The sequence below is a fragment of the Abrus precatorius genome, unplaced genomic scaffold (assembly GCF_003935025.1).
Source record: "Abrus precatorius isolate BTA unplaced genomic scaffold, Abrus_2018 Scaffold0, whole genome shotgun sequence".
Taxonomy (NCBI): domain Eukaryota; kingdom Viridiplantae; phylum Streptophyta; class Magnoliopsida; order Fabales; family Fabaceae; genus Abrus; species Abrus precatorius.
In genome coordinates this window covers 3,594,147-3,606,617 of record NW_020874290.1, presented here as the reverse complement: position 1 = coordinate 3,606,617, position 12,471 = coordinate 3,594,147, and the positions used below count along the sequence as shown (strand labels likewise).

General features: G+C 45.5%; 1 protein-coding gene across 1 annotated transcript; it reads right to left on the bottom strand.

The window, feature by feature from the left end:
- Positions 1-512: 512 nt before the first annotated feature.
- Positions 513-1,646, bottom strand: LOC113852101 (zinc finger BED domain-containing protein RICESLEEPER 3-like). The gene is made up of 4 exons (XM_027482356.1): positions 1,328-1,646; positions 914-1,246; positions 608-696; positions 513-542 (listed from the first exon to the last, which is right to left on the bottom strand). Exons 1-4 carry the CDS (start codon positions 1,644-1,646, stop codon positions 513-515), a joined length of 771 nt encoding a protein of 256 aa, XP_027338157.1.
- Between the last annotated feature and the right edge of the window lie 10,825 nt (positions 1,647-12,471).

Below are 12,471 nucleotides of genomic sequence, written 5' to 3'. Positions count from 1 at the left end.
TTAGTCGATAAGGAATGGGTGCAAAACTCATCCCGGACCACTGAAACACCTTGGAGGTGACTACTAGGACTAATACGAAGAGTTCTCTGTCTCTCTCTCGCCTCCCGGCGCCTTTGGGCCCAAATTCCAATTTGGGTCTCGTCTAGGGATGGCAATGGGTAGGGTACTATAGTACCCATCCCCATACGCGCATTTTAAAAAAATACCCGTACCCAGCCCCATACCCGCATGGGTAGTACTTTTAGTCCCCGTACCCGTACCCTCTGGGTACCCGCATTCCCATACCCGCCCCTATTACCCGCGCATGTCTAAGAAAAAAAAGCAGTTATAAAAAAAATATGCTTATATATTTTTACCGAACAAAGTTTAAGTATAAATAAAAATAAATATTCAAAGATCATAAGTGTTAAGTGTATCTTAAGACATCAATTTTCTAAACTAAAGTACTTAAAAATCAAACAAAATTACACACATAATCTTCAAGATCTTGTAAAACAACTAACTCTTAAACTTTATATTCCTGTATTGTCACTCTGCAAGACCTAAAAAAATAGCATTAGTTAATTATTTATTGTAAAGTCAAAATAGTATAGTTAGGCTATTTTACCTCTTCATCAGAATCAGACTCTCCAAATGACTGTAAACGTTTATCTTTCAAGTTTACATATTGCTTTGGTCCAGTAATACCAATAGAAACTAAAACATACAAGTACATAATATGAAAATCAATAATTAAGCTATCAAATTAAAATTAACAAAAATATTTAATTAAATAAATATATTAATAGAGTATTCAATACCTTCATTTTCATGTTTCAGCCAACTTTGTGCACACATGAGTGCTTCTAAAGTATCTTCATGGAGTCGAGAACGATGAGGACTCAACAATCTACCTCCTGTGTTAAAAGCAGACTCTGAAGCAACGATTGAAATTGGGATGGCCACATGTCTGTTGTTAAAGCAATTCTACTTCCAATCTTCTCTAAGAGTCCCATAGTCTTCAACTTTTCATTCAGATATATTTTGATAATGTCACCTTTTATTGTGTTCCGACTAAGAACCTTGAATAAAGGTTGGAGGCCTTCAAAATATGCTCTAAACCCCAAATGGTCTACTATAGAAAGCGGATACTCATGAATTATTATCATAGAAGCAAGATCTCTTCTAGATTGTTCTAGATCAAAGTGATAATTACTCAAATAAGTGGATGATCCGTCTACTTTCTTTTGTTCTCTCAATAAGATTGATTGTCTTATATCCTTATATGGCCTCCTCTTACAAGTTTGAAAGTGTTTATGCAAATGATTTGTTCCATCTGATCTTCTACCTGTCAGTTGCTTGTTACAATAATTGCATATAGCTTTTTCTTCCCCATTAATAATTTTTTTCTTAAAGTGATTCCATACAATCGACATCTTTCTTTTTTTTTCATCATGAGTTGCATCACAATCATCTCCATCCACCGAAATAGGAAGTGTATCAGACTGGGATTGAGATTGATCTCTAATATCAGAACTGTCACTCGGTCCAGAATCATTAAGTGTACTTTTAGGAACATTTTCAGGTTGTGTGGGAGTAATGAAAATAATTGGAGAAAAGCTACTTTCAGATTCCTTTGAAGGAGTTATTTCATGTACATTTTCCATTTGTTATTACCTATATAAAAGCAAGAACTTAAATAAAAAATCTTATTTAACCCAAGTCAATATAATATCACATAATTTTAATCACTAAATTTCTAAACATTTTGTATGTTTTATATAGAAATAATTTTTTAAAAAAAATTAATCGCATATCAACTATATAATAATTAAATTGTATTAGTCTAGTTAAACGATATAAAATAGTAAATAAATTTTTCTTTTAAAAATATGCAAAAAAATTATTTTTATAGTTTACTTTATTGATAAATATATTTTTATGTTAATCTTATAAAATAAATTTAATTAGATAGATTTTTATATATTTAAATATGCATTCTTTTATTTGAGTAACATAAATATTTATATTAAATTTCTCAACCTTTTATTTTGCATAGAATTTTTTTTGAAAATATAGTATTATAAAATAAAATAAATATGACCTATAAAAGAAGTCTGAATTGAGTAAAAAATATAAGACATGAAATTATATAAAATAAATAGTAAAATCATTATCTTGACCAAAATTTTACAAAAGCATCCACAAAAACTTTCTAAAATATAAAAGTAGGTTAGGTTCTTGTTTTCTTAAATTATTAGTTCCTCCATTATAAGTAAAAAATTATTCAAACTATAATATATGAAATTAGAACAATAAAAAATAATTAGAAATATCAATAATAATTATAATAGAGTTTTAGGCTTACTTGTTGAAGACTTGCAAAATTTGTTGTACTTGATCTCTGAATTCTATAAGAAGTGATGGTGAGATCCTTCTGTAAGTTACACTCCTAAAGCACAACTCTCGATAGGCAAATTGTGGAGCAACTCATATAATTATATAATTATCAATGATTATAAAAGAGACCTAGCCTTGAGTAACATAAAGTATTAATCCTAATTCCTTCCCATTATGGGCTTTTGGGTTAAGGCCTCCCTCACATAATAATAATAATAATAATAGTATATGCGGGTATGGGGCGGGGTGGGTACTTAGGTATCCATACCCGCCCCCATCCCCATGGAAATTTGCGGGTATTTCCCCATACCCATACCCATACCCGTGTAACGGGTAAATACCCTACCCGTTGAGGGTAAATTTTGCGGGTACCCATCGGGTACTTTACCCATTGCCATCCCTAGTCTCGTCTGGGTCCTCTTTTGCTTAGTCGCTAAGGAAAGCGTGCAAAACTCATCTCGAGCCACTGAAACACCTTGGAAGTAACTGCTAGGACTAATAGGAAAAGTCCCTGTCTCTCTCTCGTCTCCTGGCGCCTTTGGACGCAAATTCTTATTTGGGTCTCGCCTGGATCCTCTTTTGCTTAGTCGCTAAGGAAAGCGTGCAAAACTCATCTCGGGCCACTGAAACACCTTGGAAGTGATTGTTAGGACTAATAGGAACAGTTCCCTGTCTCTCTCTCGCCTCCTGGCGCCTTTGGGCCCAAATTCTAATTTGGGTCTCGCCTGGATCCTCTTTTGCTTAGTCGCTATGGAACGCGTGCAAAACTCATCGCGGGCCACTGAAACACCTTGGAAGTGACTGCTAGGACTAATAGGAACAGTTCCCTCTCTCTCTCTCGCCTCCTGGCGCCTTTGGGCCCAAAATCCAATTTGGGTCTCGCCTGGGTCCTCTCTTGCTAAGACGCTAAGGAACGCGTGCAAACTCATCTCGGGCCTCTGAAACACCTTTGAATTGACTTCTAGGACTAATAGGAACAATTCTCTGTCTCTCCCTCTCTTCCTGGCGCCTTTGGGCCTAAATTCCAATTTGGGTCTCGCCTGGGTACTCTTTTTCTTAGACGATAAGGAACGCGTGCAAACTCATCTCGGGCCTCTGGAACACATTGGAAGTGACTGCTAGGACTAATAGGAAGAGTTTCGTGTCTCACTCTCGCCTCCTAGCGCCTTTGGGCCTACATTCCAATTTAAGTCTCGCTTGGGTCCTCTTTTGCTTAGTAGCTATGGAACGCATGCAAAACTCATCGCGGGCCACTGAAACACCTTGGAAGTGACTGCTAGGACTAATAGGAAGAGTTCCCTGTCTCTCTCTTGTCTCCTGGCGCCTTTGGGCCCAAACTCCAATTTGGGTCTCGCTTGGGTCCTCTCTTGCTAAGAAGCTAAGGAACGCGTGCAAACTCATCTCGGGCCTCTGAAACACCTTGGAAGTGACTTCTAGGACTAATAGGAACAGTTCCCTGTCTCTCTCTTGCCTCCTGCCGCCTTTGGGCCCAAATTCTAATTTGGGTCTCGCTTGGGTCCTCTTTTCTTAGTCGCTAAGGAACGCTTGCAAAACTCATGTCGGGCCACTGAAACCCCTTGGAAGTGACTGCTAGGACTAATAGGAATAGTTCCCTGTCTCTCTCTCGCCTCCTGGCGCCTTTGGGCCCAAATTACAATTTGGGTCTCGCCTGGGTCCTCTTTTGCTTAGTCGCTAAGAAACGCTTGCAAAACTCATCTTGGGTCGCCGAAACACCTTGGAAGTGACTGCTAGGACTAATAGGAAGACCTCCCTGTCTCTCTCTCGCCTCATACCGCCTTTGGGCCCAAATTCCAATTTGGGTCTCGCCTGGGTCCTCTTTTGCATAGTCAGTAAGGAACGCATGCAAAAATCATCTTGGGCCACTGAAACACCTTGGAAGTGACTGCTAGGACTAATAGGAACAGTTCCCTTCTCTCTCTCTCGCCTCCAGGCGCCTTTAAGCCCAAATTCTTATTTGGGTCTCGCCTGGGTTCTCTTTTGCTTAGTCGCTAAGGAAAGCGTGTAAAACTCATCTCGAGCAACTGAAACACCTTGGAAGTGACTGCTAGGTCTAATAGGAACAGTTCCCTGTCTTTCTCTCGTCTCCTGGCGCCTTTGCACCAAAATTCCAATTTGGGTCTCGCCTGGGTCCTCTTTTGCTTAGTCCTTAAGGAACGCATGCAAAACTCATCTTGGGTCACTGAAACACTTTGGAAGTCACTGCAAGGACTAATAGGAAGAGTTCCCTGTCTCTCTCTCCCCTCCTGGCGCCTTTGGGCCCAAATTACAATTTGGGTCTCGCCTGGGTCCTATTTTGCTTAGTCGCTAAGGAACGCTTGCAAAACTCATCTCGGGCCACTGAAACACCTTGGAAGTGACTTCTAGGACTAATAGGAAGAGTTCCCTCTCTCCCTCTCGCCTCCTGGCGCCTTTGGGCCCAAATTCCAATTTCGGTCTAGCCTGAGTCCTGTTTTGCTTAGTCGCTAAGGAACGCATGCAAAACTCATCCCGGACCACTGAAACACCTTGGAAGTGATTGCTTGGACTAATAGGAAGAGTTTCGTGTCTCTCTCTCGCCTCGTAGCGCGTTTGAGCCTAAATTCCAATTTGGGTCTCGCTTGGGTCCTCTTTTGCTTAGTCGCTAAGTAACGCGTGCAAAACTCATCGCGGGCCACTGAAACACCTTGGAAGTGACTGCTAGGACTAATAGGAAGAGTTCCCTGTCTCTTTCTCGTCTCCTGGCGCCTTTGGGCCCAAACTCCAAGTTGGGTCTCGCTTGGGTCTTCTCTTGCTAAGACGCTAAGGAACGCGTGCAAACTCATCTCGGGCCTCTGAAACACCTTGGAAGTGACTTCTAGGACTAATAGGAACAGTTCCCTGTCTCTTTCTCGTCTGCTGGCGCCTTTGGGCCCAAACTCCAAGTTGGGTCTCGCTTGGGACCTCTCTTGCTAAGACGCTAAGGAACGCGTGCAAACTCATCTCGGTCCTCTGAAACACCTTGGAAGTGACTTCTAGGACTAATAGGAACAGTTCCCTGTCTCTCTCTCGTCTCCTGGCGCCTCTGGACCCAAATTCCAATTTGGGTCTCGCCTGGTTCCTCTTTTGCTTAGTCGCTAAGGAAAGCATGCAAAACTCATATCAGGCCACTGAAACACCTTGGAAGTGAAAGCTAGGACTAATAGGAACAGTTCCCTGTCTCTGTCTCGCCTCCTGGCGGCTTTCGGCTTAAATTCTAATTTGGTTCTTTCCTGGGTCCTCTTTTTCTTAGTCGCTAAGGAAAGCATGCAAAACTCATCTCAGGCCATCGAAACACCTTCGAAGTGACTGCTAGGACTAATAGGAAGAGTTCCCTGTCTCTCTCTCGCCTACTAGCGCCATTGGGCCGAAATTAAAATTTGGGTCTCGCCTGGGTCCTCCTTTGCTTAGTAGGTAAGGAACGCTTGCAAAACTCATGTCGGGCCATTAAAACACCTTGGAACTGACTTCTAGGACTAATAGGAAGAGCTTCCTGTCTCTCTCTCGCCTTCTGCCGCCTTTGGGCCCAAATTCCAATTTGGGTCTCGCCTGGGTCCTCTTTTGCTTAGTCGCTAAGGAAAGCATACAAAACACATCTCGGGCCACTGAAACACCTTGGAAGTGACTGCTAGGACAAATAGGAACAGTTCCCTGTCTCTCTCTCGCCTCCAGGCGCCTTTAAGCCCAAATTCTTATTTGGGTCTCGCCTGGGTTCTCTTTTGCTTAGTCGCTAAGGAAAGCGTGTAAAACTCATCTCGAGCAACTGAAACACCTTGGAAGTGACTGCTAGGTCTAATAGGAACAGTTCCCTGTCTTTCTCTCGTCTCCTAGCGCCTTTGCACCAAAATTCCAATTTGGGTCTCGCCTGGGTCCTCTTTTGCTTAGTCCTTAAGGAACGCATGCAAAACTCATCTTGGGTCACTGAAACACTTTGGAAGTCACTGCAAGGACTAATAGGAAGAGTTCCCTGTCTCTCTCTCCCCTCCTGGCGCCTTTGGGCCCAAATTACAATTTGGGTCTCGCTTGGGTCCTATTTTGCTTAGTCGCTAAGGAACGCTTGCAAAACTCATCTCGGGCCACTGAAACACCTTGGAAGTGACTTCTAGGACTAATAGGAAGAGTTCCCTCTCTCCCTCTCGCCTCCTGGCGCCTTTGGGCCCAAATTCCAATTTCGGTCTAGCCTGAGTCCTGTTTTGCTTAGTCGCTAAGGAACGCATGCAAAACTCATCCCGGACCACTGAAACACCTTGGAAGTGATTGCTTGGACTAATAGGAAGAGTTTCGTGTCTCTCTCTCGCCTCGTAGCGCGTTTGAGCCTAAATTCCAATTTGGGTCTCGCTTGGGTCCTCTTTTGCTTAGTCGCTAAGTAACGCGTGCAAAACTCATCGCGAGCCACTGAAACACCTTGGAAGTGACTGCTAGGACTAATAGGAAGAGTTCCATGTCTCTTTCTCGTCTCCTGGCGCCTTTGGGCCCAAACTCCAAGTTGGGTCTCGCTTGGGTCTTCTCTTGCTAAGACGCTAAGGAACGCGTGCAAACTCATCTCGGGCCTCTGAAACACCTTGGAAGTGACTTCTAGGACTAATAGGAACAGTTCCCTGTCTCTTTCTCGTCTCCTGGCGCCTTTGGGCCCAAACTCCAAGTTGGGTCTCGCTTGGGACCTCTCTTGCTAAGACGCTAAGGAACGCGTGCAAACTCATCTCGGTCCTCTGAAACACCTTGGAAGTGACTTCTAGGACTAATAGGAACAGTTCCCTGTCTCTCTCTCGTCTCCTGGCGCCTCTGGACCCAAATTCCAATTTGGGTCTCGCCTGGTTCCTCTTTTGCTTAGTCGCTAAGGAAAGCATGCAAAACTCATCTCAGGCCACTGAAACACCTTGGAAGTGAAAGCTAGGACTAATAGGAACAGTTCCCTGTCTCTGTCTCGCCTCCTGGCGGCTTTCGGCTTAAATTCTAATTTGGTTCTTTCCTGGGTCCTCTTTTTCTTAGTCGCTAAGGAAAGCATGCAAAACTCATCTCAGGCCATCGAAACACCTTCGAAGTGACTGCTAGGACTAATAGGAAGAGTTCCCTGTCTCTCTCTCGCCTACTAGCGCCATTGGGCCGAAATTAAAATTTGGGTCTCGCCTGGGTCCTCCTTTGCTTAGTAGGTAAGGAACGCTTGCAAAACTCATGTCGGGCCATTAAAACACCTTGGAACTGACTTCTAGGACTAATAGGAAGAGCTTCCTGTCTCTCTCTCGCCTTCTGCCGCCTTTGGGCCCAAATTCCAATTTGGGTCTCGCCTGGGTCCTCTTTTGCTTAGTCGCTAAGGAAAGCATACAAAACACATCTCGGGCCACTGAAACACCTTGGAAGTGACTGCTAGGACAAATAGGAACAGTTCCCTGTCTCTCTCTCGCCTCCTGGCGCCTTTGGGCCCAAATTCTAATTTAAGTCTCGCCTGCGTCTTCTTTTGCTAGGTCGCTAAGGAATGCGTGCAAAACTAATCTCGGGTCTCTGAAACAACTTGGAAGTGACTGCTAGGACTAATAGGAATAGTTCCATCTCTCTCTCTCGCCTCCTAGCGCCTTTGGGCCCAAATTCCAATTTGGGTCTCGCCTGGTTCCTCTTTTGCATAGTCAGTAAGGAACGCATGCAAAAATCATCTTGGGCCACTGAAACACCTTGGAAGTGACTGCTATGACTAATAGGAGGAGTTCTCTGTCTCTCTCTCGCCTCCTGGCGCCTTTGGGCCCAAATTACAATTTGGGTCTCGCCTGGGTCCTATTTTGCTTAGTCGCTAAGGAACGCTTGCAAAACTCATCTCGGGCCACTAAAACACCTTGGAAGTGACTTCTAGGACTAATAGGAAGAGTTCCCTCTCTCTCTCTCGCCTCTTGGCGCCTTTGGGCCCAAATTCCAATTTGGGTCTTACCTGGGTCCTCATTTGCTAGGTCGCTAAGGAACGCGTGCAAAACTAATCTCGGGTCTCTGAAACACCTTGGAAGTGACTGCTAGGACTAATAGGCACAGTTCCCTCTCTCTCTCTCGCCTCCTGGCGCATTTGGGCCCAAATTCCAATTTGGGTCTCGCCTGGGTCCTCTTTTGCATAGTCAGTAAGGAACGCATGCAAAAATCATCTTGGGCCACTGAAACACCTTGGAAGTGGCTGCTAGGACTTATAAGAACAGTTCCCTGTCTCTCTCTCGCCTCCCGGTGCCTCCAGGCCCAAATTCTAATTTGGGTCTCGCCTGGGTCCTCTTTTGCTTAGTCGGTAAGGAATGCTTGCAAAACTCATCTCGGGCCACTGAAACACCTTCGAAGTGACTGCTAGGACTAATAGGAACAGTTCCCTATCTCTCTCTCGTCTCCTGGCGCCTTTGGACCCAAATTCCAATTTGGGTCTCGCCTGGGTTCTCCTTTGCTTAGTCGCTAAAAAAAGCATGTAAAACTCATCTCAGGCCACTGAAACACCTTGGAAGTGACAGCTAGGACTAATAGGAACAGTTCCCTGTCTCTCTCTCGCCTCCTGCCGGCTATGGGCCCCAAATTCCAATTTGGGTCTCGCCTGAGTCCTCTTTTGATTAGTCCCTAAGGAACGCATGCAAAACTCATCTCGGGCCACTGAAACACTTTGGAAGTCACTGCTAGGACTAGTAGGAAGAGCTCCCAGTCTCTCTCTCGCATCCTGCCGCCTTTGGGCCCAAATTCCAATTTCGGTCTAGCCTGAGTCCTGTTTTGCTTAGTCGCTAAGGAATGCATGCAAAACTCATTCCGGACCACTGAAACACCTTGGAAGTGACTGCTTGGACTAATAGGAAGAGTTTCGTGTCTCTCTCTCGCCTCGTAGCGCATTTGAGCCTAAATTCCAATTTGGGTCTCGCTTGGGTCCTCTTTTGCTTAGTCGCTAAGGAACGCGTGCAAAACTCATCGCGGTCCACTGAAACACCTTGGAAGTGACTGCTAGGACTAATAGGAAGAGTTCCCTGTCTCTTTCTCGTCTCCTGGCGCCTTTGGGCCCAAACTCCAAGTTGGGTCTCGCTTGGGTCCTATCTTGCTAAGACGCTAAGGAACGCGTGCAAACTCATCTCGGGCCTCTGAAACATCTTGGAAGTGACTTCTAGGACTAATAGGAACAGTTCCCTGTCTCTGTCTCGCCTCCTGGCGGCTTTCGGCTTAAATTCTAATTTGGTTCTTTCCTGGGTCCTCTTTTTCTTAGTCGCTAAGGAAAGCATGCAAAACTCATCTCAGGCCATCGAAACACCTTTGAAGTGACTGCTAGGACTAATAGGAAGAGTTCCCTGTCTCTCTCTCGCCTACTAGCGCCTTTGGGCCGAAATTACAATTTGGGTCTCGCCTGGGTCCTCCTTTGCTTAGTAGCTAAGGAACGCTTGCAAAACTCATGTCGGGCCATTAAAACACCTTGGAACTGACTTCTAGGACTAATAGGAAGAGCTTCCTGTCTCTCTCTCGCCTTCTGCCGCCTTTGGGCCCAAATTCTAATTTGGGTCTCGCCTGCGTCTTCTTTTGCTAGGTCGCTAAGGAACGCGTGCAAAACTAATCTCGGGTCTCTGAAACACCTTGGAAGTGATTGATAGGACTAATAGGAACAGTTCCATCTCTCTCTCTCGCCTCCTGGCGCCTTTGGGCCCAAATTCCAATTTGGGTCTCGCCTGGGTCCTCTTTTGCATAGTCAGTAAGGAACGCATGCAAAAATCATCTTGGGCCACTGAGACACCTTGGAAGTGACTGCTAGGACTTATAAGAACAGTTCCCTGTCTCTCTCTCGCCTCCCGGCGCCTCTGGGCCCAAATTCTAATTTGGGTCTCGTCTGGGTCCTCTTTTGCTTAGTCGGTAAGGAACGCTTGTAAAACTCATCTCGGGCCACTGAACACCTTGGAAGTGACTGCTAGGACAAATAGAAACAGTTCTCTGTCTCTCTCTCGCCTCTCGGCACCTTTGGGCCCAAATTCCAATTTGGGTCTCGCCTGGGTCCTCTTTTGCTTAGTCGCTAAGGAAAGCGTGGAAAACTCATCTCGGACCACTGAAACACCTTGGAAGTGACTGCTAGGACTAATAGAAACAGTTCCCTTCTCTCTCTCGCCTCCTGGCGCCTTTAAGCTCAAATTCTTATCTGGGTCTCGCCTGGGTTTTCTTTTGCTTAGTCGCTAAGGAAAGCGTGCAAAACTCATCTCGAGCAACTGAAACACCTTCGAAGTGACTGCTAGGACTAATAGGAACAGTTCCCTGTCATTCTCTCGTCTCCTGGCGCCTTTGGACCCAAATTCCAATTTGGATCTCGCCTGGGTTCTCTTTTGCTTAGTCGCTAAAAAAAGCATGTAAAACTCATCTCAGGCCACTGAAACACCTTGGAAGTGACAGCTAGGACTAATAGGAACAGTTCCCTGTCTCTCTCTCGCCTCCTGCCGCCTATGGGCCCCAAATTCCAATTTGGGTCTCGCCTGAGTCCTCTTTTGCTTAGTCGCTAAGGAATGCATGCAAAACTCATTCCGGACCACTGAAACACCTTGGAAGTGACTGCTTGGACTAATAGGAAGAGTTTCGTGTCTCTCTCTCGCCTCGTAGCGCATTTGAGCCTAAATTCCAATTTGGGTCTCGCTTGGGTCCTCTTTTGCTTAGTCGCTAAGGAACGCGTGCAAAACTCATCGCGGTCCACTGAAACACCTTGGAAGTGACTGCTAGGACTAATAGGAAGAGTTCCCTGTCTCTTTCTCGTCTCCTGGCGCCTTTGGGCCCAAACTCCAAGTTGGGTCTCGCTTGGGTCCTATCTTGCTAAGACGCTAAGGAACGCGTGCAAACTCATCTCGGGCCTCTGAAACATCTTGGAAGTGACTTCTAGGACTAATAGGAACAGTTCCCTGTCTCTCTCTCGTCTCCTGGCGCCTCTGGACCCAAATTCCAATTTAGGTCTCGCCTGGTTCCTCTTTTGCTTAGTCGCTAAGGAAAGCATGTAAAACTCATCTCAGGCCACTGAAACACCTTGGAAGTGAAAGCTAGGACTAATAGGAACAGTTCCCTGTCTCTGTCTCGCCTCCTGGCGGCTTTCGGCTTAAATTCTAATTTGGTTCTTTCCTGGGTCCTCTTTTTCTTAGTCGCTAAGGAAAGCATGCAAAACTCATCTCAGGCCATCGAAACACCTTCGAAGTGACTGCTAGGACTAATAGGAAGAGTTCCCTGTCTCTCTCTCGCCTACTAGCGCCTTTGGGCCGAAATTACAATTTGGGTCTCGCCTGGGTCCTCCTTTGCTTAGTAGCTAAGGAACGCTTGCAAAACTCATGTCGGGCCATTAAAACACCTTGGAACTGACTTCTAGGACTAATAGGAAGAGCTTCCTGTCTCTCTCTCGCCTTCTGCCGCCTTTGGGCCCAAATTCTAATTTGGGTCTCGCCTGGGTCCTCTTTTGCTTAGTCGCTAAGGAAAGCATACAAAACTCATCTCGGGCCACTGAAACACCTTGGAAGTGACTGCTAGGACAAATAGGAACAGTTCCCTGTCTCTCTCTCGCCTCATGGCGCCTTTGGGCCCAAATTCTAATTTGGGTCTCGCCTGCGTCTTCTTTTGCTAGGTCGCTAAGGAACGCGTGCAAAACTAATCTCGGGTCTCTGAAACACCTTGGAAGTGATTGATAGGACTAATAGGAACAGTTCCATCTCTCTCTCTCGCCTCCTGGCGCCTTTGGGCCCAAATTCCAATTTGGGTCTCGCCTGGGTCCTCTTTTGCATAGTCAGTAAGGAACACATGCAAAAATCATCTTGGGCCACTGAGACACCTTGGAAGTGACTGCAAGGACTTATAAGAACAGTTCCCTGTCTCTCTCTCGCCTCCCGGCGCCTCTGGGCCCAAATTCTAATTTGGGTCTCGTCTGGGTCCTCTTTTGCTTAGTCGGTAAGGAACGCTTGTAAAACTCATCTCGGGCCACTGAACACCTTGGAAGTGACTGCTAGGACAAATAGAAACAGTTCTCTGTCTCTCTCTCGCCTCTCGGCACCTTTGGGCCCAAATTCCAATTTGGGTCTCGCCTGGGTCCTCTTTTGCTTAGTCGCTAAGGAAAGCGTGGAAAACTCATCTCGGGCC